Consider the following 24,148-nt stretch of genomic DNA (forward strand, 5'->3'; position numbering starts at 1 on the left):
TTGATAATAGGGGAATATCCCACACTGTTATTTAATTTAATTTTCTGTTTTCAGTAAATAACTTGTTTCTTACTTCCTAGTTCAGATTACCTGGTCCTTGTGAAAAATATAAAGTCAAAACTGTTCTTCCTCCTGAAAGTTAAGTAATTTGGACCATCACTTAGTTCCTAAAAGAACTTACCACAAAGTCTAAGGAGAATATACTAATATAGAAGGCAAAAGACTGATCTATTCCTTGAAATCATCCTTATCATCTGCTGGAGTTGGTCTGTTCCTCCAAAAGACAGCAAGAGCACTCCCACCAAGCTGTAATAATAGACCAAAATGGCAGGGAGTATATTATTAACTCCTAATCAAAGACCAGAGAAGTAATAAAAAAAATTCTGGAATTGAGAAGGGGAATTGAACAAGTGCAAGAACCCTACCGCCATGCAAACAACACTGACAGCTGAAGGGACAGCAACAAGGGGATCAGTGAAGTGTTTTTGGGCAAGTAAAAATCCAAGTGCAGAGCTCTGCATGATTGGGGGGAAAAAGCAAGGTCAGTTTTGAATATCTGTAACTCCAAAAGTGCAATCTCACTACCAATAACTGCCCACAATCAATAGACCAAATCTATGTTAGCCTGATTCAATTGAACAAGATGATTCCAACAATACCATCGTTTCAATAAAGGAGAAAGGAAACACAATTTCCACAGTACGGTTTTACAGAAATTCAGTATAGTATCTACTATCTTCCCAGTCAAATACTCCGACCAAACGTAGAATTAGATGAGGTTGACCAATTCAAACTCCACTGCGGAAAAATACACACTTCATATTTTTCCTACTTAGTACCTATTATTCATATTCATTTTAGCCATATTTTATTACCATATGCTTGGTCAGACTACAATCTTGATACATAAAGACACACAAAATTAAAATAAAAGTAAATTAACTATTATGTTAGCTTATACATGTACAAAGCACCCAAAACATGGTATTAGAGACAAACCAGCAAACCCAAATGCTAACATGACCTCCCACGTAATACCTTACATTAACAAGATTATATCCTTTTAAAACATATTATGTATCCCAACTATACAATGTAGGAAGAAAGTGTGTCTAGACTTGTATCAAAATCATACAGAAAGAATATAGGTGGAAGTCAATAACAAGACAATCAGAAATTAAGATTTAGCACCAAAATAAGGAGGATAGTGAGTGTGCAGCATGCGTTTTTGATAGAAAAGGATCTAGTACCGATCCCAATTGAGGTTTGGAAATTCATGTTGCTTCCTGGTTAGTTGGTTGCTCAACCAGATCACTGCAACTAAGAAAATGCTAGATGAATAAAGGAAAAAACATCAAATTACTTATTTACAAGATGGAAACATTCAGAGTTGCACCAATCCATTGGATCAAGGTCATGGCTATTGTCGAGCTGTGGCAAAGAGCAAAGACGTTATCACAAACTCAATTTGGATTAATGAGAGATGAGGAGAGAGCAGGCCTTGGCAGAACGGTAAGGTTGCTCCATTGCGACCTAGTGGTTGCAGGTTTGAGTTGGGAAACAGCCTCTATGTGAAGCGTGGGTAAGGCTGCGTACATTATGACCCTTCCCAGATACCGCATTGGCGGGAGCCACGTGCTCTGGGTACACCCTTTTTATGGAAGGGTCCCATAGAGATCTTTTGGCAGGTTCCAGAAAAGAAAGGGGTGTGAAGTAGACAACTTTTTTTTGGTACTTGAAGTAGAAAAGTTGGCACAGGTAAAGACATATATGATGGAGTGATGACTAAAATCAGAAGACTCAGAACAACAAAGGGAGAATATGCAAAACACAGTAAATTAACACCTGGTTGGTAGTCAGCCCAAAGATGTGGGGGAAACAATCCCAATCCATAAAGTAGAGTTTTATTTAGTCAATGGCTATGTGACGTAGGCTCAATGATCAGTGCATCAACCGCCCGGCACCATACTATTTCTATGGGTTCAAATCTTAATCTCCGGGATTTGAATAGGTTTTTGATGGAGTTTTCAGGTTTCTTGACTAGTTCTTGAAATCAGTTTCCAGTTTTCAACTCAAAACTGAGATGAATTGAAGTGGAATTCCATAGTCAACAATCAATATTGGATGGAAAAAAGAAATTAATAAATTAGGATGGTTCAAGATAAAAGAGGAAGTGCCTGAATGGCTGAATCAAACATGCACAACATAGCCCTTCATTTTGATGTACAAAATAACCCTGTTGTCAAAGATAGTTATTCATTTCCTCCAACATAAAAGTGGAATCAACACCACATAAATTCTCCCGAAGCGATCAGCATGCTCCATGACTTAGGTCTACAGTTCTCCTATGACTTTTGGGTGTTGTATTTCTTCATATGGGTAGAAATCACATGCAACCCTACTCATCCAGGTCTTATCTGAGTCCAAATGTTAGTGCTATGTATTACAATTTACAGAATGATTTTATAAAAGAAAAAACAAAAACAGTTACATAAGGACTTGTATAACTAATATCAGGCTTCTAACGATCTGAGATCTGTCCAAATCAAGGTCCATAAAAGATTTTACTCATAAATTACAAGTAGTAATCCATTTCTCCTAATCATTATAATTCTCATAATACCTAGACTTGGGCCATCTTATTTCTTCAAAAAAAAAGCTTAGTTCTTCAAAAGCAAAATATCATACTCCTCTACACTTCAGTTCTGTATATTTCTTCTTCACCTATACAGTTTTTTTTTTCCTTTAAGATAGCCAGTGAGTTGCATTTTTCAGGTTGTCCAAGGCTCATCCAAATAAATGGTAGGACAACAAAAAAGGGGATCTGTTATGAACAGGTAAATTTGCTAGGTCAAAATAGGTGAAACTGTGAAATTAGGGTTAGGGTTTTCTGTTAGGGTTATGTCAAATCAAGGTAGGGGAGTCTAATAGTAAAGGTCCTGAGATGTTTTAATAGAGGGAAGTATGCTGATTTGAATTAACAACAATTTAGGGTTAGGGTTTCGGGTTTTTGGAAAAGAGGAAAATAGGGGGATCCAAGGTTTAGGATGGGAATTTGGGGCTAGGATTTGGATCGATTATTCCTAGCGTAGGGAATGAAATTCGATTCAGGTATGGTGTGTTTCTGATGGTTGGATTGGTCTATGAAGAATTTGGGTAATGGGATGATTTCCAGAAATAGGTGGGATGTTGTGGTTTGAATGGGGTAATGGGAAAACAGCTTGGTTCGAGTATTTCAATTGGGCAGGAGAATACTCAATCCAATTATAAGAAGGTGTTGTTAGCTGAATGGTTTGTTAAGAATTTTGGGAGATGGGTGGGAAAATTATGGTTTTGGGGTGGTTTGGAGGATTAGGAGAAGAATGTGTATTGATGGGATGATTCAAACTTACTGTTGTTGCAAGAGCAGCTCAGTTGGTTAGAGGATCTTGAATAAATCTTGATCTTGATCTTGAACTTGAAGATAGGAGTACGGGATTTACCTCATTAGTTAGTTAACAGACTATAAGCAGAAAAAATCAAATAATGAAACAAAAAACAAAAAAAAAAAACCAGTGGCTACTCAAAGCAGTCAGATCCTATAAGTTGATCTCTTCAGTATAATCTAGTCGGCTGGAGCCATTTGTCGGACATGTGGGCGGTGGGCTCAAAGCCAATCAACCCCAATTCCAAAATTTGAGGTGTGGTGTCCTGCATCTATAACACGACTTGGTACCAACAAATCTATCAAACAATAAGAAGGTCTATGGAGATGGCTTGCACCATCAAAAATTGTCCAAGGAAAATCAAGTACAATATACCTTATGCTCGTGACAGGTTTGACTCGTGCAAAACTTATTCTGAACTAAATAAGCCCGGACCTATGATCTTTACCTAATGACCCAATTTGGAATCCTAGTCTGCCCGGTTACCCACATAAAAAGGAGATTACAGAAAGACATTGCTCTTCAGTACTTTCTACCAGATATCACTCTACATATGATTAAGGTATCATTTGTTTGTGAATTATAAATACAGGAAATAGCACTTGTATAAGACATACAAATCATTGGACGAACTTTGTCTACCATGATCATAAAAGTTGTCAAGATTAAAGAAACGTTTAGAGAAGATATATACCTGCATCCCACATTCAATAGAAATAGTACGGGAAGTGGATTCTCCAAATGACATCCTTGAAATCCAATAACCAAGAGCGAATGCAGCAGCATGTAGGAGAGCTACAGGAAGTATTAGTTGTGTTCCTTGAGCCTTCAAAACATCAGAAACTTGCCCAATCTTGTAGGAAACAAGTCATAATCAGTTTCTTTCAGTGTAAAGCTAATGTCACAAAGCCCATGAGCTGGGAGAGTAGAGCTACCTCAAATAAATATACCGTAACTACTTCAAAAATTCAACTCAAACCAAATTGATCAATTGTTTTGTAGACTTACTGGGCTTGCACAAAGCAAGGTGGTAAGGATAACCCCTATCAGTGGAGTGACTGTAATTATTCGCGCGGTGAACTTGGGAAAAAATTCATTTGACAACACTGGCACATGAACCAATATCACTTTAATATGTACATACATATATAATAGTCTTCATGATGAGCTATGATTGATGGTGGTGCAATGAATCATCACTGCAAACTACTAATGCAATTTTTCTATTAACACCATTACCTCCAACAATAGTTGGCACCAAAACAACCTGAAAAGTGCTGATGGCAAGGCCCTGTGAATAAAATAAATGAATAAAACAATACCTCAGTTAGCAAATGGTAAGCAGGAAGCAAGCTCCTGATCAAAGTAAACATGTTCATGAAGAGTTAATGAAGCTTAAGATCTTCTAAGAATAATGTAAAGACTGTCTGCTGACCATTTGATTAGGGTGAAAAGTCTCTATAGCACCACCAACAAAATTATGTTAGTCTAGTTGGTCTTTCAATAGTCAGATTCAGTCACACCCATATAGTTTTTTACATAACAATTGGCTGAAGAGCCGAGTTTTCTAGGTTTTGGCAGGCTAATTCCAATGCAGTCTGAATCTGGGTTAAGTTCATGTCAGATATTTTTCCAGCTGATCTAAGTTTGATCTCAGTGAGGCCATTAGCTCCCTACACGAGGGATTCCTACTAGAAAATTCCTCAATGTTAGATTTCAACCAAATCAAATGATGGTGTACCACTGTATCAAGTCCGGTTTCCCCCAAACCACCTCGCCAGGACCACTCATCATTTCTTTTTCTGCCGTCTTACAGAAAGTGATTGGATCTCTGTGATCATCCCATAAGTTGATTCTAAAATTGGTGATATGGGGCAATAGGGCGGGGCAGAGTTTGGCCAAACCTGGACCAACCCCCCCCCCCCCCCTTTTTAAGAAATTGCTGAACCTGGCACCACCCCTCCCCATCAAACCTGCTTAGGAATTACCAATTTTACAAGGCAAGTAGAGAGTCCCCATAGGTTGTGATGAGTAGGAGCGAGGCCCCTTGTGTATTCTAAAAAACAAAACCACCTGAAACCTGATCTTGGTCATACCAGACCATCCCTGTCCTCTGTTTAACCCCTCCTGTTGCCATCCCTAGGTGATATGCTAGGTCTTCACATCTTCGTTCCTAGGCACCACATGCACAGGTATGCAATTTGGTAGGTTGCTATTCTGAACCTCTGATCTGACTACTTCTTAGGCTCCGTAAAATACTAGTTTCATATAATTAAACAAAATCAAGGATAATGAACTAAGTGGCAGTGCTTACGGCTGCATCGACTGGAACAAGTTGACCAGCAAGAAGCTTAGTAAGGAGTGGTGTCATGACAATAGCACCAATTGTAGAACATCTGCAGGCATAACAGTAAATCAGCGAACAGTGAATAGCTTATCAAGAACTAACAGGGGCCATGTACATAAGAAGTATGAATTCAATCAAAAGGATAAATTTAAGTACATACATATGCAGATGTACATGAACTTACAAACATATATAAATAGATAAACAGATCATCGTGCTTTATGCCACATAGGCAGAATTGCCCAAGGGATAGCTGTCCATGTCAAATTAGCTTGAGTTAACAGACAATTATGATAGAACAACTAGTGTATATTGTGCTTTTCATCAGGCATATTTTCTTCTAGGAACATGCGGATGCCGAAAATTGAGACATACTGAGAGGAAAAGCATAAGCATTTACAATTGAGACATACTGCGAAGAAAAGCATGAGCATTTAATTATTAACCTCCAGAAAATTGAGACATACTGAGAGGAAAAGCATAGGCATTTAAAATTGAGACATACTAAGAGGAAAAGCATAAGCATTTAATTATTAACCTCCACCCACATGAAGATGACAAACATCTCTCTCTCTCTCTCTCTCTCTCTCTCCCAATTTTGAACCTATGATGCAGATTCATCACCGAAATAGGCTTGTTTTATTAGGAATAAGTCTAAGGTTGGCTTGTATACATGTTGGGCCTTTGATCCCATGTCACTTTTATGGACCTATAGTATGGGTAATTAGGTTGCATACGGGATTAACTTCTATACTTAGTTTATTTTCATATTTTTTAGTGTTTTATATTGAACCAGTCCAAAACTGGTTTGAACCAATGGTTCAATTTAAGTGACTTGAGTCACCTTCTTTTATTTGTTTTAAATTATAATTGGGTCCATACCTCTCCACAAATTTGAGAGAGGCTGTGTTTTGTAATAGAGTCAGCTAGGAGCGTCTTAGTCTCCTAGTCTGGTTAGGAATTTGGCTTTAGGCCTTTAATAAAAGCCATCAGTGGGGCTCCTCTTTCCCCCCATTGAATGTTTAAGAAAATTAACTCTTGAAGCTGTTGCTGCAACTTGTCTTCTTCCTTTGAAGTTTGCCTTGCGTTTGATCAAGGCTGGTAGGATTGGTGTTTGATCCTATTGACATCTTATGGTGTGAATCTTGGGTGGTTCTATTGAAGCTCTACTATCAAGTTCTAGGCAAGATTCAATTTCTATTCAAGTTCCAGTCAAACAAGCTGCTGTTACAGATTTTCTGCAACAATAGTGAGTTTGAAACACCCCATCGGGCCATCCCCTACAACTCTTTTTCCAATTCTCTAAACCACCTAATCCTATCATCCCCTCCATCTCTGAACATCATTCCCATAATCCAAATTTGCCCAGACCAAACCAGCCATCAAAATACCACCATATTTGGATCGAATTTCCCTCTCACCCTAAGGAGAACCTGATCCAAACCCCTGCCCTAATTTTCCATCCTAAACCCTAGATTCCACCATTATTCTCTTTCCAAAAATCCAAAACCATAAATTGTTGCAATTCCATTCCAGCTCACTTCCAGCCACTAAAACTTAACAAGACCTTCACTGATAGACTCCCCTACATCAACTTGACCTAACCCTACCATCAAACCCTAACCGTAATTTGACCAAAATACCTACTTTTGACCTACCCGAATTACCCATTCAAATCCTGGTTATTGGCTTCTAGTTGGTCTCCTACCAATCTAAAACTACATTAACCTACTTACTAATTTCAGAACTTTGCTTGTATTTCTTAATCTAACCATTGGATCTCAGCCACACTTTGAGGAGTTGTTCAGCCATCTTAGAGGCCTGTTCGACCTTGCCCCCAACCCCATCTGAGTTATGGCTTGTTAGATATCAATAGTTTCCAATTCTGGTTCTGCCCAAAGATACCCTGCGGTTCTACCTTGTGGGTGGTTCTGCATTTTGTTGTTTTTGAACAGAATCCCATTACAAATTGATAATCAAACTGATCAAAAGAATTGAACCAAACAAAATTTAAGTCTTATTGCATGTGACACAGAAACTGGTTATCATTGCAGGATGTTAACAAGCAATTGTGTTCACAAATCACACTAAAGGTTTACTAGAATCTATTCATCAACCACAAACAGAAAGTACAGGAACAAAGTAAGCTCACGTTGTCATGAGAACTGAGAGTGCCACATTTCCCTTGGATATGTAGGTTGCGACATTTGATGCCTGACCTCCAGGGCAGCATGAGACTAAAATAAGACCAGTTGCAAGAGGAGGAGAGAGTTTCAGTGTCTGCAAATCAGAGAGAGTAGAGTTGGAACAGAAACTTCAAAACCCTGGGAGACACAAAAGAAAAGAGACTATAATTTGAACTGTAGATAGATTTTCATATCAAATACTAACATGCTGCTGTAATTCCTGTGTCATTGGAATATTTATGATTTATTGGTTGGGATACATACCTTGCAATGGCAAGTTTCCTAAGGTAGTGCCTTACAATATTTACATTCAACAGGTGTTTCTGTGAGTGCTCACAGATACATATGAAATTTTTGTTGAGAATATAATCATTTTCAATACTAACCAGAACAACATTAGAGGGAATTTTGAGTTTCCAGGAAATTGTAATTTTGTAACTAGTTGAGGAAAATCAAAAGGATACCATACGAAGAAGAGAAAATAAATTAGGCTATATTTAAATATTAGTTACCAAGTAAAATAAAAATAGACATGTCAATACAGGAAAAAACTGATTGGTCCATCACAATTGATAACCACCACTAAAGAGTGCACTCCTCATCTGAGAACATAATGCCCTAAGATTGTGAGTTTATCTAACTTGGTTTTCCTTTTAGTGGATGTGGTCCTTGCAGGAATCAGACATGCCAAAAGATATCAAACACTCATTGTAGGTCTATGCAGATATTGCAATCACTGGGAAAAGTATGGATGAAGAACCACATTTATAGCATTGACAATCATGTAAAATTGTCTCCTTCTGAAGAAAATTGGCAAGATAAAAGTTGGTGCGAGTATGTGCCCACTGTTAGCAAAAACGCATTTAAAATGCGTTTCACATTTTTTGGCATTTTAGACGTGTGTTGTCATTTGCTTGCCAACAATACGGGAAATACAGCAAATGGATAACAGTGGCGTTTTAAATGCTTTTTTTTTTTTTGGTGAATAAAAAATTCATTACCTTAGAGAAACAGGGCCCCAAAGGAGAAGAAAATACAAGAATAAAAGAGAAAGGCCAAAATACAACACATCCACAATAAGAGCTAGTGGGGGAGATTCCAAGATGCTACAATATGTCTATTTCTGGGAGAGTCAATAAATCTAAAAGGCACTGCAAACAATTTGCTTCTGATGTCAAAGGAGGTGTGCGTATATGTTTTTTATATAGGTAAAAAAACATATTTTTTTCTCATCCCAAATTTCATCATGTTTTCAACGATATGTAGCAATCTTAGGTTTTAAATTTAAAAATAAAATAAAAATTGGGTTAATCTTTTTTTTACCGTACCATTAGGAATTTTGTGCCATTTAAAACCCATACCGTCCGTGTCCACTTTTATGCCGTTCCCTTTTTTGCTAACTATGGATGTGACTACCTATATCCACAGATCATTCCAAATGAGAAGCGCAGTCTTTTACTGCTTTAATGGACAAGAAACCAAAATGTGTCACTACCTTCTTGAGCTGTAATTTTGAACCGCCAGTGACGGAGAAACTTGGTGGCAACAAAAGACCAAGCATTCATGTGCTACTTACTACGACCTCAATTAGTATAATGATCTGTCCTCCAATCCCGGTCTTTTAATCCTTAAAATAGATTCTAGCTTTTAAGTGTAAGGGAAAGAGAACGGTACCTGGTTGTGTGTGGTGCGCAGTCCCTGCGCCGAGACACAGGGCCATGCAAAATGATCATTGTGCCCCCAGGGATTTCCGCCTTTCCATGGGGGCACGGCGGTCATTTTGTGTGGCCTTGTGTCTATGCGCAGGGGCCACGCGCCGCACATGACTAGGTAGCGTTCTTTCACCCTAAGTGTAAATAAACTCTTAATAATCAATTAAATAATTTCTGGGAACAGCATAGATCCAAAAACCATAGAAACACCATCAACGCATAACAATTGTTCACAAGATATGCATAAATGTAAAATATATTCCCTCCATCCCAAAAAACTTTTCTTTGTTTTCAAAATTCAGAATTTTAAGAAAAAAAATGATATATATGAAAAAGGGTTCTTAGACACCTGTTGTAGGAAACCTTTTCCACATGGCCGTTAACATTGTGACCAAATTCTCTTGACATCTTGTCTACATCATCACCTATTCTTGTATTAAATTCCGAACCAGTCTGACTTCTCCAACTGTTTGCTATAATACTCTAAAAATCATTGAAAAAGAGGGGCTGTTTGAACAACCTGTTAAAAAAGGAATGACCCTATACATTGTAGGCCTTATGGTTGAGATAGGCCACTAAATTTAACATGTGGCCCATCCAAGGAATTCCCTATCTATCAATCGGTCAAAATGCCAAATCATCTTTTCCACATGGCAAAAATAGTGGGCACGTGGGAAGATTTCCTATAATGGGCTGGTAGGAACCCCATAAAAATCTACTTATTTTACAATAAATTTGTCCCAGTTATTTTCCATGTTTTGCAATGTGATAATAAATGAGAGAAACTGTAGTGAAGTCATTAAGAATTAATTGAATGATTTGTACATTTGAAAACAATTTGGGACAGATGAAAAGAAGGAAAAAGGAAAATAATTCTGGGATAGAGGAGTCAAATGCCATCTTTAGAAGAAAGAAAAGAGGAAGTAAGAGAGCAAGAGCTGACTTCCTCTCTGGATGTCTTACTGAATATCTGCACTTAGTTAAAATCTAATTGATGTCTAGATAGGCATAAATCACAAGATATTTGAATATACAATAAGTAGTTATTCCAACAAATGAAACAATATTCCTGGCAGAAATGGTGAAAGAAAAACCAATATAATACAAGTTTAATACAAATAATCTATCCTGACTATCTGAAATTCCCATGATGAAATAGTCAATGTTAATGTTATTGTCATAAGATATTGTCCACACTAGTACAAGGGGAATGAACCAGGCGCACAAATTAAGATAAAACCGAAGGATTTAATACCTTCTACAAGATTAGCTATTGAAAGAAAAGAGGAAAGCCTTTGAATTACGTTTAGCATTTACAAGATGAAAAGATTCTTTGGAGGTGACCTGAACGGCCATGTTGGGAGCGATTGTAGGAGCTATGAAGGTGTCCATGGAGGCTTCGGGGTTGGGGAGAGGTATGTGCAGGGGACCTCAATCCTAGACTTTGCGGTAGCTTATGATCTATCAATTGTGAACACTTTCTTGATAAAAGAGAGGAACACCTAATTACCTACAAAAGTGGGACCCATACCAGTCAAATAGATTTCTTCCTAACTAGAAGAGATGACAAAATGTTGTGTAAGGATTGTAAGGTTATTCCTGGGGAGAGTCTAACCACCCAACATAGACTGGTGGTCCTGGACTCCTGGATATGTGCCTCAATAGACTGAAGTGTAGGAAGAGGGAACCTATGTACCATAAGATAAGATGGTGGAGACTAAAAGGGGAGTCCCTAGGCACGTTTATTGAAAATATGGTCAAACAAGGAAAGTGGAACTTTGAAGGAGGCACCAATGTAATGTGGAACGAGATGATGACTTGTATTAAGAGAGTTGCCAAAGAAGTTCTAGGGGAAGCAAAGGGTAGGCATCAGGCCCCTAGGGAGACTTGATGGTGGGATGAGGAGGTCCAAGCAGCCATCAAGACCCAGAAAGAGAGGTTTAAGACTTGGCAACGGACTAAAGAAATAGAAGATAAAATGAAGTATAATGAGGCCAGAAATGAGGCTAAGAAGATGGTGGGAATGGCTAGAGCAAGGAAATATTAGGAGCTCTATATTAATCTAAACATAAAGGAAGGGGGAAAAGCTATTGATAAAATAGCTAAAATGAGAGAAAGGAAGAGTAGAGATTTCGACTAGGTGAGATGTATCAAAGGGGAGGATGGAAGAGTGTTGGTTAGGGATGAGGACATTGTGAGGACATGAGATGAGTATATCTATGAACTTCTGAATGGAGATAGTTCGAATATGACTGGACCGATTAACTGCATTAGTCATAAAGACACCACATCATAGATATGTATGAAAGGTGGGTGTGGCGGAAGTTAAAGAAGCACTACGAAAGATGAAATTAGGCAAGACACCAGGCCCAGATGAGATTCCAATAAAAATGTAGAAGGCCCTAGGAGTATGTGGGGTATATTGGTTAACCAAGTTATTTAACAAGATTATGATCACAAGAAAAATGCCTAATGATTGAAGGAGAAGCATTGTAGTCCCAGTCTACAAAAATAAGGGTGATGTCTAAAGGTGCAATAACTATAGAAGCATAAAACTAATGAGTCATACTAGGAGTCATACTATGAAACTTTGGGAGAAGGTTATTGAAGCCCATCTGAGAAGAGAGACTCATATCTTGAAGAATCAATTTGATTTTATGCCAGGTAGATCCACGAAAGAAGCTATCTACCTACTAAGGAGGCTCATGGAAAGATGTAGAGCTAGCAAGAAGGATCTCCATATGGTCTTTATTGACCTGGAGAAAGCCTATGACAAAGCCCCTAGAGATTTAATCCAGGATGATCTTGCGAAGAGAGGGGTGTCGAGTAAATATATAGATGTAATGAAAGATATGTATGAGGATGTGGTAACTAGTGTGAGATCTGTGAGAGGCCAGGGCAAGGAATTCCCAATTATGGTTGGGTTACATCAAGGATTAGCCCTAAGCCCTTATTTGTTTGTGCTTATCATGGATGAGTTAACCAAGCACATCTAAGACGAGGTTCCATGGTGTATGCTCCTCGCTGATGATATCGTTTGGTGGATGAGACAAAAGCAAGAATCAACGCTAAGCTAGAGATGTGGAGATCGGCTTTGGAAACACGAGGCTTTAAGATTAGTAGATCAAAGACGGAGTATATGATGTGCAACTTTGGTCACACGATGATGGATGATGGCATGGTGAAAATTGAGGAGAGAGAGATAACGCCAAGTGACTATTTCAGATATCTAGGGTCTATCATCCACAAAGAAGGGGACATAAATGATGATGTTTCACAAAGAATTAAAGTGGGAATGGATGAAGTGGAGAGGTGCAACCAGAGTACTATGTGACCAACACATTCCTTTAAAGCTTAAAGGAAAGTTCTGCAGGCCTGTTGTCTGACCTGCTATGATGCATGGGGCCGAATGTTGGGCAGTTAAGAAGTGTCATATAGCGAAGCTATGTGTTGCGGTGATGAGGATGTTATGATGGATGTGCAGCAAAACTAGGAAGGATAAAGTGAGGAACGAACGCATTAGAGCTGAGGTGGGAGTTGCCCCAATTAGTGACAAGCTTCAAGTGTCGTCTGAGGTAGTTTGGCCATGTGCAACGGAGGCCTAGGGATGCCCCAGTAAGGAGGAGTGATCATATTCCAATTGAAGAAGCTAAAAGAGCTAGGGGTAGGCCTAAAATGACCATAAGTGAGGTTGTGAAGAATGACATGCATAGTCTGGGTCTTGTGCCAAGTATGACCTCAGATAGAGCCTATTGGAGGGCAAGGATCCACGTTGTCGACACCATGTAGCAAGGATTTTTCCTGATTTTAAGGGCTATCCTCTTTCCTCTTACTTTCATTTTCATTTTCCATTTCTCACTTTTTTATCTCATTTCCTCTTTTTATTCTGCATTACTCTTTTTTTCCTATCTTGGTGAGGACCTCAGTTTTTCCCTACATTGTTTTGAAAAGATCCATGTAGCCAACCCCATTTAGTTGGGATAAGGCTGAGTGGTTGTTGTGGTTGTTGTTGTTGTTGTTGTATTTACATAATAGAGACATGAAGTTTATTCAATAAAACCTTATCAAATCCCAAACTTTATAAATAAATAAAAAACTACTTGAAACTAAATAGGAAAAGAATATTTTTCAAAGAAAAGAACTCTAAGCTCATCTAAAACTTGAAAAATAAAATTATTCTGTAAATGTAAAGTAAACTAAGAGTGAACTTCATTAATTATTACAAAAAATCCAAAGTTTGCAAAGACTTATTGTGTACCTTCTCATATATTTCCAACCTTATAAAACATAAATCACTCAAACCCCACCATATCCAAGGACAAAAATTATGCTTCATAAGTTATGAAATGCCTTCACACCACCTTCTTGTCAACAATGGTACAAAACTCTTCGGAGATTGTAAAAAGCAACATGTGAATTCAACAAAGAAATTTCATTTTCACAACTTAGACTAATAAATAGGTCAAACACATTTCAGGATCAGGGCAGAGAGATGGAGGGGGGAAAGTAGGGAGAGAGAAAACACCAAGCAAGTAGATGCAACCATACCATTGCAATAAAGAAGCCTAACACCGGCTTGATTAAATACTGAGCAAGAAATCCTACTCCCACCTACAAGCATAAGAATTAATTAGTTCTCAAATAGATAAAATAAAAATGAGTTTGGAGGGCATTAATCAACAATTAATTTGCTTAAATGCCAGGATAATTCCCAACTGTCTACGAAATAGGATGGCTTCTTACAGTCCATGGGTTCCGTAGACAACGTCTGAAATCTTCAAATGTCAATGTCAATCCCATGGAAAGCATGAGGAAACCCAAGCCTACAGTGAAAAGGTCTGTTTCCAACCAAGTAACCTGTAGGAGGACGAAAGTAGATGGTTCAGCAACCTGGATGTTGGAACTAATGCGGATTGTGTGCCCAAAATTTTGTTAACCATTTCAACCAGATGTCCAAGTCAAACCGTATTCAAATTTGCAGAGATAGACAAGTAATATTACCGCAGCTGGCTTATAGATACCAATAATTGTGCCAATTATTACCTGCCAGAATAACACATAAAGATTCAGAAAAGTTGAACTATAGAGCAAAAAAAATAACACAAACTGAACAATGTAGCTAGGAAAAGAATTTTTCTAAAAATGACAAAAGACAGGAATTATATCCCAGGACTTTTCAAATGAATGTGTAAAACATACCCACACAGGAAAAAGAGTCGTTAATGTTTCAATTATATTCTCATACTGGCTCATTTCACTGGCACTGCTACTTGGAACATTCCCAGATGCATTATCTACTGCTTTGCAGAAAACCTGTTGGCAACTGCAGATAGCAGAGAGTTATTTGGCAAATGTAAGGATACCAGTGACATAGATGTGAATATTAAAATAGAAACCACAATTTCCAATTTCTGATGAACAAAGATGGAATAGATCGGTCATGCAAAAAGCATATATTAAATCAATCTAGCCTCCACCACTATTTAAGAACTTAGAAGATAAGGAAAATGCTTCCATAGTGACTTTATTTCCCCTACAGAGAGTTCATCTTGAATAGTGGATAACTTATTCATGAAAAAGATGAGCCAAGTATAAAAGTAGCTTAAAGCCTGAAACAAGAGAAGGCAACCTGTTAGATATATGGCCAGAATACCGTGGGGGTATTCTGGACCTTTTCTTTGTTATTTTGTTAGTTTTTGTATTATGTGGTTTAGTCCCACATTGCTCATGTACATATTTTACTATTCAATTATTCTTATAAATAAGAATGTGCTTGGGATGGATTAATCATCCAAGCATCGAGTTCTAAATCTGGTCCTCTTAACATGGTATCAAAGCTGGATTAGAACTCAGATTGCAATCCACCGATCTCCTTCCCTCTCTAATTCTCGATCTTTCTCCCTTTCTCTTCTCTTTTCTTCTCTTCTTCCCTTTGTTTCGTTTTGTTCTTCTCTGTCCCATAGGGCAGCACTGATGAGGTGATCAATTGATCCAGCTGCTGCCCTCCTTTACCTCATCCCATGATATGAAGAATTGATCGATAAGGTGCTGCACTCCTTTGCTGCGAATATTGAAGACTTCAGCCTTCATTGGACAGATTCACACTATATTACAAGGATTTTGTTCACTATATTGGAGCTTCAGACCTGCGGCAGATCAGTATTCCAGCACCTACATCAAGCTACATCAAGTTCCAGCCCTCAAGATCGATATCTCTTCACACTTTCGGGTTTTTTCAAAACCACGACAATTGTCGATCTTGGGGTTCCACTTATCGATTAATTCTGATTTTTGAGGAGTGCTTCACATCTGTTCAAGTGTACTTCGACTGCAATTTCAGCCTCACACAGTCATTTTCCAGGCCTCATATCATCTTATCGATTTCAGCAATTTCGGGTTTTTTTCAAAACCCGAAAATATCGATCTCAAGGTTTTCTCTGCCTCTTTGTTGCTGATTCTTGGAGACACTTATTCCTTTATTATTAGAGGGCTTTCATCCTTGTTTCAGCCCTTAACTTGGAGGTGTTCTTGGCTTTCTCTTCACAACAGCCCTCTTCTCCGATTTGGGATTCTTCACTGTCTCCATGGGTGACTCTATGGATTCGATTGCTACTTATGTTGGTGATGGAAACAGCAAACGAGTATCATACTTTCTCTCCAAATCCAATCAAGTTGGATGGCACCAATTACCTACTTTGGTCTAGTCTGCCTCCTTTGCCATTGCTGGCCGTGGCCTTCGGTCATATTAGGGGATCCACTCCTATGCCTACGAGGTTGGGGCTGCTCAAGACAGGTGGCTTGCCAACAATGGAGTTCTTATGTCCTACTTGATTGGTTCTATGGTTACGGATCTACAACACAATTTTCTTCTTCTTGATACACCTCAGAAATTTGGGCTGCTTGCAAGGAGACTTATGGACAGCTTGGCAATGATGCCCAGGTATATGAAATCGGGAAGAAGGTCCTTCACACTACTCGGGGAGAATTGACGGTCTCCAAATACTATGCTACCTTGCGCAGCCTTTGGCAACAATTGGACCATTTTTTCGATTTTCACCCAAGTATGAGATATTACTTCTTATAAGCAACACATGGACAAGATCGGGGTTTATGATTTCTTGGCGAGGATTAAATGTGGAGTATGATCAGATTCGGGTTCAAGTGTTGGGTCACAAGCCTTTTCCCACACTTGAACAGTCCTATGCCCTCGTCTCCTCTCGAAGAAAACCGTAGGGCTGCCATGTTGCACCCTCCTATTACTCGAGATCAGCTCTCCAAGCGCTGCCCCCGCCACTCCTACACCTAGTGGCATTGCTTCTCTTGGTGATTCTACTGGTCGTTGTTTGTGAGATCTTGTCACAAACCTTACCACACCAAGGAGAAGTGTTGGAAACTTCATGGGAAACCCGCTGATTTTGAAACTAAAAGGGCTGCCAAGACAAAGATAAAGACAAAGACCAAGGCCCATCGGACCGAGATCACATCGCAACTCCCTGCTCATCACGGTCTATCCCGGGATGATCTACAGGCCCTCCTTCGTATGCTCGGACTTCGCCCTGCCTCTACTACATCGCCACGCAATTCCTCGCTCCTTCGAGTTCACACTTTGCCCGGCGGGTATTCCATTTGTAGGTCATTGTGCTTCGTGGCTTCCCATCCTTGGATCATAGATTCGGAGCTAGATCATATGACCGGTTCCTCTAGTCCATTTCACGATATTCTCCCACTTCGGAAAGATAAGGTCAAAGTGGTGATGGGTCCCTTTCTTCAATATCCGGAAAAGGACTCATCAACTGCACTTCCTCTCTTCCTTTGTCTTCTTTTACATATTCCTAATTTTACTACTAACCTTCTTTCCATTAGTAGTATTACTCGTGATCTTAACTGCAAAGTCACTTTTTTCCCTCTCATTGTGTGTTTCGAGGATCGGCCTCCGGGAAGACGATTGGATTGGGTAAAGTGCATGGTGGCTTGCACCGCTGATGACGGTCGCTTCTCTCCACCACCTTTCCCTTCTCGTGCATCGAACTCCTTGGTCTCTTCGAACTTTACCAGTGGCACTCTCGGTTAGGTCACCCCCTTTAGGAATTTTAGCTCATTTATTTCCTCGTTTGGTCACCCTACATACTAAGGATGACTTTTTTGTGAGGCTTGTGTTGGCCAACAGGACACGTTCAAATTATCCTATTTCAAATAAAAGGAGTTCTTCTTGCTTTAATTTGGTACATTCGATGTTTGGGGCCCTAATGAAGCCCTCTATTTCTCGGTCATATTTGGTTTGTCTCTTTTATTGATTGTCATTCTCGAACACTTGGGTATATCTTTTGCACACTAAAAATCAGGTTTTCTCATGTTTTCAGCATTTTCATAGTCGATTCAAACTCGTTCAGGCTACTCTCCAAATATTGAGAAGTGATAATGGAACCGAGTTCTATCGAATCACAATTTCAAAAATATTTGGCTGATCATGGCATCATTCACCAAACTAGTTGTGTTGATACCCCCGCCGAATGGTGTGGCAGAAAGGAAAACCGTCATTTGTTGGAAATGGCCGGGCTTTGATGTTTGGGAGGAATGTTCCTTCTCAATATTGGGGGATGCGGTTCTCACCGCCGCCTATCTTATCAATAGGCTCCCTTCTCGGGTCTTAATTCCGTACCCCCTCGATATTTTTCGGGTCATTCCTCCTTTATTGTCCCTCCCAAAGTATTTGGGTGTGTGTGTTATGCTAGGGATACCGGATCTCCAGCAAGCTTGAGCCTCGTGGGCTCCGTTGTATTTTCTTGGGTTATTCTCCAACCCGAGAAAGGTTATAAGTGTTACCATCCCCCTTCCCGTCGTACCTTGGTGAGTATGGATGTTGTTTTCCATGAGACCCTTTCTTATTATTCTTCACCACCTCTTCAAGGGGAGAGTTCTAGTGAAGATGTGCCCTTTGAGATTCCTCCACTAGAGGTTCCTCGCCGCTGCCGACCTCCTTTGACGATGCCCAACCTCCTTTGGATGATGTCCCAACTCCTCCGCTGTTCCTCCCTCACCTAATGGGAATCCTTTACGGGGGAGACCATAGAAAATAGTGTTGTTAATGTTCCTCTTGGGGAGCGACTCGACCCAGAGAACTATTGGTGCATTTCGAAGAGAATTGACAATTCCAACATACTCACCTACACGAGGGGGAACCAACGAGGCGATTGCAATCCCCTTTAGCACCAATACCCATCCAATTGCCGGCTCCGATCCGGATCCTCCATCTCCCGGTAATCCCTCTTCATCCGACCTACCTATTGCTCACCGCAAGTACTAGGACTTGTACTTTACATCCCATATCTCGTGTTGTTTCTTATAGCTCTCTTTCTCCATCTTTTCGTGCTTTTGTATCCTCTCTTTCTTCTCGTTTCGATTCCTAAAACGGAAGCATCTACAGATGGAAAGTGGAAGGCACAATGTTGGAAGAAATGAGAGCACTACATAAAAATAATACATGGGAGCTTGTGACTCTTCCTCCGGAAAGAAACCATTGGATGTAGATGGGTCTTCGTGGTCAAACAGAAGGCGATGGTTACGTGGATCGATATAAGGCACGCCTGGTTGCAAAGGGTTCACTCAAACTTATGGAGTTGACTATCGGAGACCTTTGCACCATGCCGGAAGCTCAACACTGTCCAGGTGCTATTATCTTGTGCTATAAATCTTGGGTGGGATCTTCAACAGTTAGATGTCAAGAATGCCTTCCTCCGGGAGCTTGAGGAGGAGGTATATATGGACATTCCACCAGGCTTCTCGATGAGGACCAAGGGCAAGGTCTCGTAGACCAAGCGTGCACTTTATGGGCTGAAACATCACCTAGGGCATGGTTTTGGCGATTTCACAAGACTATGATTTCAGCGGGTTATAGGCGGAGTAATGCTGATCACACTTTGTTTATCGACGAGTTGGTGACAAGGTAACTCTTCTCATAGTCTATGTGGATGATATTGTGGTCACGGTAATGGATGGTGATGCTATCGGGATTTGAAGCTCCTCCTTGGCCGTGAATTTGAGGTCAAAGATCTTGGTCCTCGAAATATTTTCTAGGGATAGAAGTTGCTCGCTCTTCAAAGGGCATCTTTCTTTCTCAACGAAAATATGTCCTCGATCTATTGACGACACGTCTGCTAGTGTCATCCTTCGATACTCCTATGGAAGCTACTACAAAACTTAGGGAGAAAGAGGGTGAGCTGTTGACAAGGGTATTTATCGGTTAGTGGGCAAGTTAATCTACCTTTTCACACACGACGACCGACATAGCTTGCGTGAGTTTGGTGAGCAGTTCATGCATGATCCCTATTCCTCTCATATGGATGCGACCAGTCGTATTTTGAGATATTTGAAGTCGCTCCGGGAAAGGGAATCCTTCTATCTCCCACGGGTCACCTTAATATTGAGGCCTATACCGATGCCGATTGGGCTGGTTCTCCCTGACAGAAATCTATCTCGGTTCTTGTTCCTTTGTTGGTGGGAACCTTGTCACATGGCGTAGCAAGAAGCGAAATGTTGTGGCGTGTCCATCTTTGAAGCCGAAGTTTCGTGCGATGGCCCAAGGAATTTGTGAACTTCGTGGCTTAGAGGATTATTACAGGATATCGGTATTGCTATTCATCTTCCCATGATGCTTTATTGTGACAATAAAGCAGCCATTAGCATTGCTCATAACCCTGTCCGCATGATCGTACTAAACACGTGGAGGTTGACCGACATTTCATCAAGGAGAAGCTTGAGGCCGGCCTCATTTGTGTTCCTTTTGTGAAGTCTCGATCAATCGGTGATGTGTTCACCAAGGGATGAGTAGCAAGTGTTTCATCCTATCTTAGTCAAGTTGGGCATGCATGATATATATGCTCCAACTTGAGGGGGAGTGTTAGATATATGGCGAATACCGTGGGGTATTCGGACCTTTTCTTTGTTATTTTGTTAGTTTTTGTATTATGTGGTTTAGTCCCACATTGCTCATGTACATATTTTACTATTCAATTATTCTTATAAATAAGAATGTGCTTGGGATGGATTAATCATCCAAGCATCGAGTTCTAAATCTGGTCCTCTTAACACAACCAATCCAAAGACAACACTCCACTTTAAACAGAAGGAGAAGGCCCTTGAACCATTTTAATCTAGTAGGGGTCCTTCAAACATCTTAATCTAGTAAAGGCCCTCCAACCATCTTAATCTAGTAAACACACCCCTAGCAAGACCATTTGCTGAATTAGTCAGCCAGGGTCCAGGTCTCCAGTAGAAGAGATATTCAAATTCAACCTGGTTGTGAAGATAAGCACCATTCTCATGAAATTCATTATTCCCAAGAGTGTGCCTGAAACCAACAACTGAAAACAGTGGCTTGATCCTCAACTAAATCCATATCAAGGGGGGGAAGAGAATTTAAATCCTTGACTGTGTGCAAGGACCCTGCTCTGGCTCTAGTAGCAATCTCCTCAGCTACTTCAATCAAATAAGCAAAAATAACAACTCTGGAACAAATCCTGAACATCCAACAAACCATAGACATTCCTGGTACCATATTGAAAACCTATGAAAATTTTGGACTGAAGGAGTTCACATAAAGAGCTGATCAAGAACAAAAGATCCTGAAGGGAAAATCACTGGATCTGGGAAACTCAAACTAATTACTCAAGATAGATATTCAAGCTTAAAACATCCAATATAGAAGGCCAGTTTTCAATTCTTAAACTAACCAAATGTATAGCTTAACAATTGGAGTGGAGCAAGCCTAAACTGCTAGGAGTCTGTCACAAACTCTTCAAATGACAGCCACAACCACCCACTGAAGTGCATTTCCAAACCAGGGGAAAGAAACAGTAGAAGTTTTTCCATGCAACAAAATATACTTCAACTGCAATATACTAAGAATATTCGACTTTAGGCCTCTTTACTTATGAAGCACGCAATTATTTGATATATGGCTGAATTCATATAGAAGATAACAGCTTGCCTGACAGGGCTTAATTGATAGGTTTGAGAATGGTGAAACCAGAAACCTTGTTTGAGATCCATCTTCACCCACTAACTTCCCTTTCAAGAAGAAGAAAAAAAAAAGATTTATTTATAAAATGTATGCCCTTTGAATAGTGCTGACACCTAAGCCCTTTGAACAGTGTTGATACCCTTCCTAAACAATGATATTTCCACCTTTCTGGAGGCAGAAGGGCTCAGAAGTTGCTTATTCGTTGAGTGAGTTTATTCTTTGTCTAAGGGGGCAGGTGGTCTACAATCAGCTAGCACCCTTTGTCTGTTGCTTGATTGCATGGGCGCTAAAGTGCATCTGTTTTCTTGCTTGGTCTGCTTAGGGAAAAAAAGAGAGTATACAAAAAGTATCTTCGCAGGCAATTAGGTTAGCTTGGTTACTTATGTGTGCTAAGGTGGGGCTAGCTGTGCAGAACAGCTTCGTGATGTGGCTATAAATTTTCCTTTTTCATTAAGAGAAATGGGTCACAATGAACTAAAAAAATATGTAATTGTGATTCTAATTGTACCGAACCATACAAGGCCTGCCGTGTGAACTGAGTTTTCCGTACCATCGTACCAACAAGCCTACCACGCCAAGATTGATGACTGGAACCAACTCCTTCGATCAAGCCTCTTGCCGAAGAGTAAGTATCCGAACCAGTATCAGCTGACGAAAGAGCATCTCCCATCCTTTCTCACAAAGCAACATACCCAATTTCTCCATAACCAAAAGGTAATGCAGTTTCATCCATAGAATTCTAATCATTTGCTGAATCTCAAGATAGAGATGAAGCAAAGCATGCAAGATATCCCTTGGTTCTTTTATCAGCTTAACATTCCTTCTCTAGTTTATCATTTCTGCTTATTCATACTTTCTGCTTTAGGGGACATGTGCATGCCTTATTGTTGGCCCTCAAAGATTAAAATCTATCTCTCTTTACTTTCCAAACCGATTATACCTTAAACAGAAAACCACCAGTACATACCACTGAGCATAGACATACTATCCTAATGCAGGGAAAAATCTTTCATTATCTAAACTAATACTTGTACCATATGCAAGATAAGAAAAGAACAACATGCGATACTGTCCTTCTGTCTCCATTGATACTTTTTTCACTCATTCTACAAAGACACTTGTAGTAATATATAACAGCAAAGTATGGTTTGAGAGACTAGAATAGAGGAATAATCTTAAGAAGTTAAAACATTCACTAGTGAGATGGAAGTGAAGGTTGAAGGCTCCATTTGTAACAGAACCATACTTGGACAACAACTTGATATTGCAACACACTCCAAATGAATATCAGTGATGATGGGAATGAGTGGTGCCACCAATCACTATCCTTAAGATTGTATTCACCCCCTTGGGTGGCAAGAGGGTTCTTGTGAATCAATCCCCAAGATAAAACAGACCCTTAGGCCCTACAATAGTTGTTGCATTCACTTACTGGGCCACATCAGGGCACTCTCAGGTTGAGCTCAATCAACCAAGGAAATGGAAGAAGAAGAACTCTCAAAACAGTACGTAAAAACCAAAGAAAGAGAGGTAATAAAGCACTTAAAATCTATACCTAAAGTGCCAATAATGTCCTCTATTTATAGAGAAGAGATGTCCTTTGGAAACAACTGTCCAAGGATATGTCTCTCTGAGAGAGAAGACACAGAAAACTAGTCGTTACCGGCATCCAATGTATTTTGGATGGCACGTAACGAGATATCGCCAATGCCGGCGATGCGTCGGACAATGCTCATCTGACACCGGCGACACGTCGGACAAAATATAGTGCATGTCAGTAAAGCTCCTAACAAGCTCTGGCTTTGAGCACATTCTGGCGGACGCTCAATACATAAAAGTTGATGTCAGGAAAATCTCATCCGATGTCGAATAGTACATATTCAACGTGGGTAAAAGGAAAACCAGATATAAGTCTGATCCGGAACTTCACACCCCTACCACCCCTCCCCCCAGGAAAACAAGAGAGCATAGGGAGACTTTCTTCCAAAGAGCCCTATCCTTTGTAGTTTCCATAATACTATGTGACCTACACTCTAATATCTTCCATAAGCAATGTGGGACTAAACATTTTCCACACATCAGGGAAGTCAATGGTTCAAACCTTGTGGGAGACAAAATCAAGGAAACACAAAAGAGGTATTTTGAAACTTCATTTTACTTGTAAATTAATTTACTACAACACTCAATTAACACCCAACTGCATACAAGTAAGTAAGATAATCGGCTTGCAGTGTTTTAACTCAGTAAAAATAAAGATTCCCAGATTCATTTGGCAATGATAGCCTCTTTTGTTGCCTCGGATTTCCTAAATTTTATCATCCAGATGGAATCTTTATCTACGTTTATAGGTTGCGACAGATAGAAAGCACAAAGTAAGATCAAAATCCGAATTTTAAAAAAAAGCATTATTTCTGACTTTCATTATCCTCCCAATTAGATCCCACAGGTTCTTAGCATTA

General features: G+C 39.7%; 2 protein-coding genes across 2 annotated transcripts in view; both read right to left on the reverse strand.

The window, feature by feature from the left end:
• Nucleotides 1-24,148, reverse strand: part of LOC122650105 (sodium/pyruvate cotransporter BASS2, chloroplastic-like) — a 24,622-nt gene continuing 474 nt past the window's right edge. The window contains exons 3-13 of the mRNA XM_043843406.1: nucleotides 14,870-14,993; nucleotides 14,672-14,713; nucleotides 14,414-14,527; nucleotides 14,219-14,281; nucleotides 7,925-8,052; nucleotides 5,740-5,821; nucleotides 4,665-4,716; nucleotides 4,434-4,531; nucleotides 4,120-4,278; nucleotides 426-515; nucleotides 1-306 (exon numbers count right to left, since the gene is read on the reverse strand). Coding sequence (XP_043699341.1) covers nucleotides 229-306; nucleotides 426-515; nucleotides 4,120-4,278; nucleotides 4,434-4,531; nucleotides 4,665-4,716; nucleotides 5,740-5,821; nucleotides 7,925-8,052; nucleotides 14,219-14,281; nucleotides 14,414-14,527; nucleotides 14,672-14,713; nucleotides 14,870-14,993 — 1,030 coding nt within the window. The 3' untranslated portion in view covers nucleotides 1-228. The remainder of the gene's footprint in view (nucleotides 307-425; nucleotides 516-4,119; nucleotides 4,279-4,433; nucleotides 4,532-4,664; nucleotides 4,717-5,739; nucleotides 5,822-7,924; nucleotides 8,053-14,218; nucleotides 14,282-14,413; nucleotides 14,528-14,671; nucleotides 14,714-14,869; nucleotides 14,994-24,148) is intronic.
• Nucleotides 16,240-24,148, reverse strand: part of LOC122650102 (metal-nicotianamine transporter YSL2-like) — a 22,223-nt gene continuing 14,314 nt past the window's right edge. The window contains exons 9-10 of the mRNA XM_043843404.1: nucleotides 18,827-18,834; nucleotides 16,240-16,250 (exon numbers count right to left, since the gene is read on the reverse strand). Of these exons, the coding sequence (XP_043699339.1) occupies nucleotides 18,831-18,834 (4 nt within the window). The 3' untranslated portion in view covers nucleotides 16,240-16,250; nucleotides 18,827-18,830. The remainder of the gene's footprint in view (nucleotides 16,251-18,826; nucleotides 18,835-24,148) is intronic.

This window comes from Telopea speciosissima, chromosome 2 (assembly GCF_018873765.1).
Source record: "Telopea speciosissima isolate NSW1024214 ecotype Mountain lineage chromosome 2, Tspe_v1, whole genome shotgun sequence".
In the NCBI taxonomy this organism is placed as follows: Eukaryota; Viridiplantae; Streptophyta; class Magnoliopsida; order Proteales; family Proteaceae; genus Telopea; species Telopea speciosissima.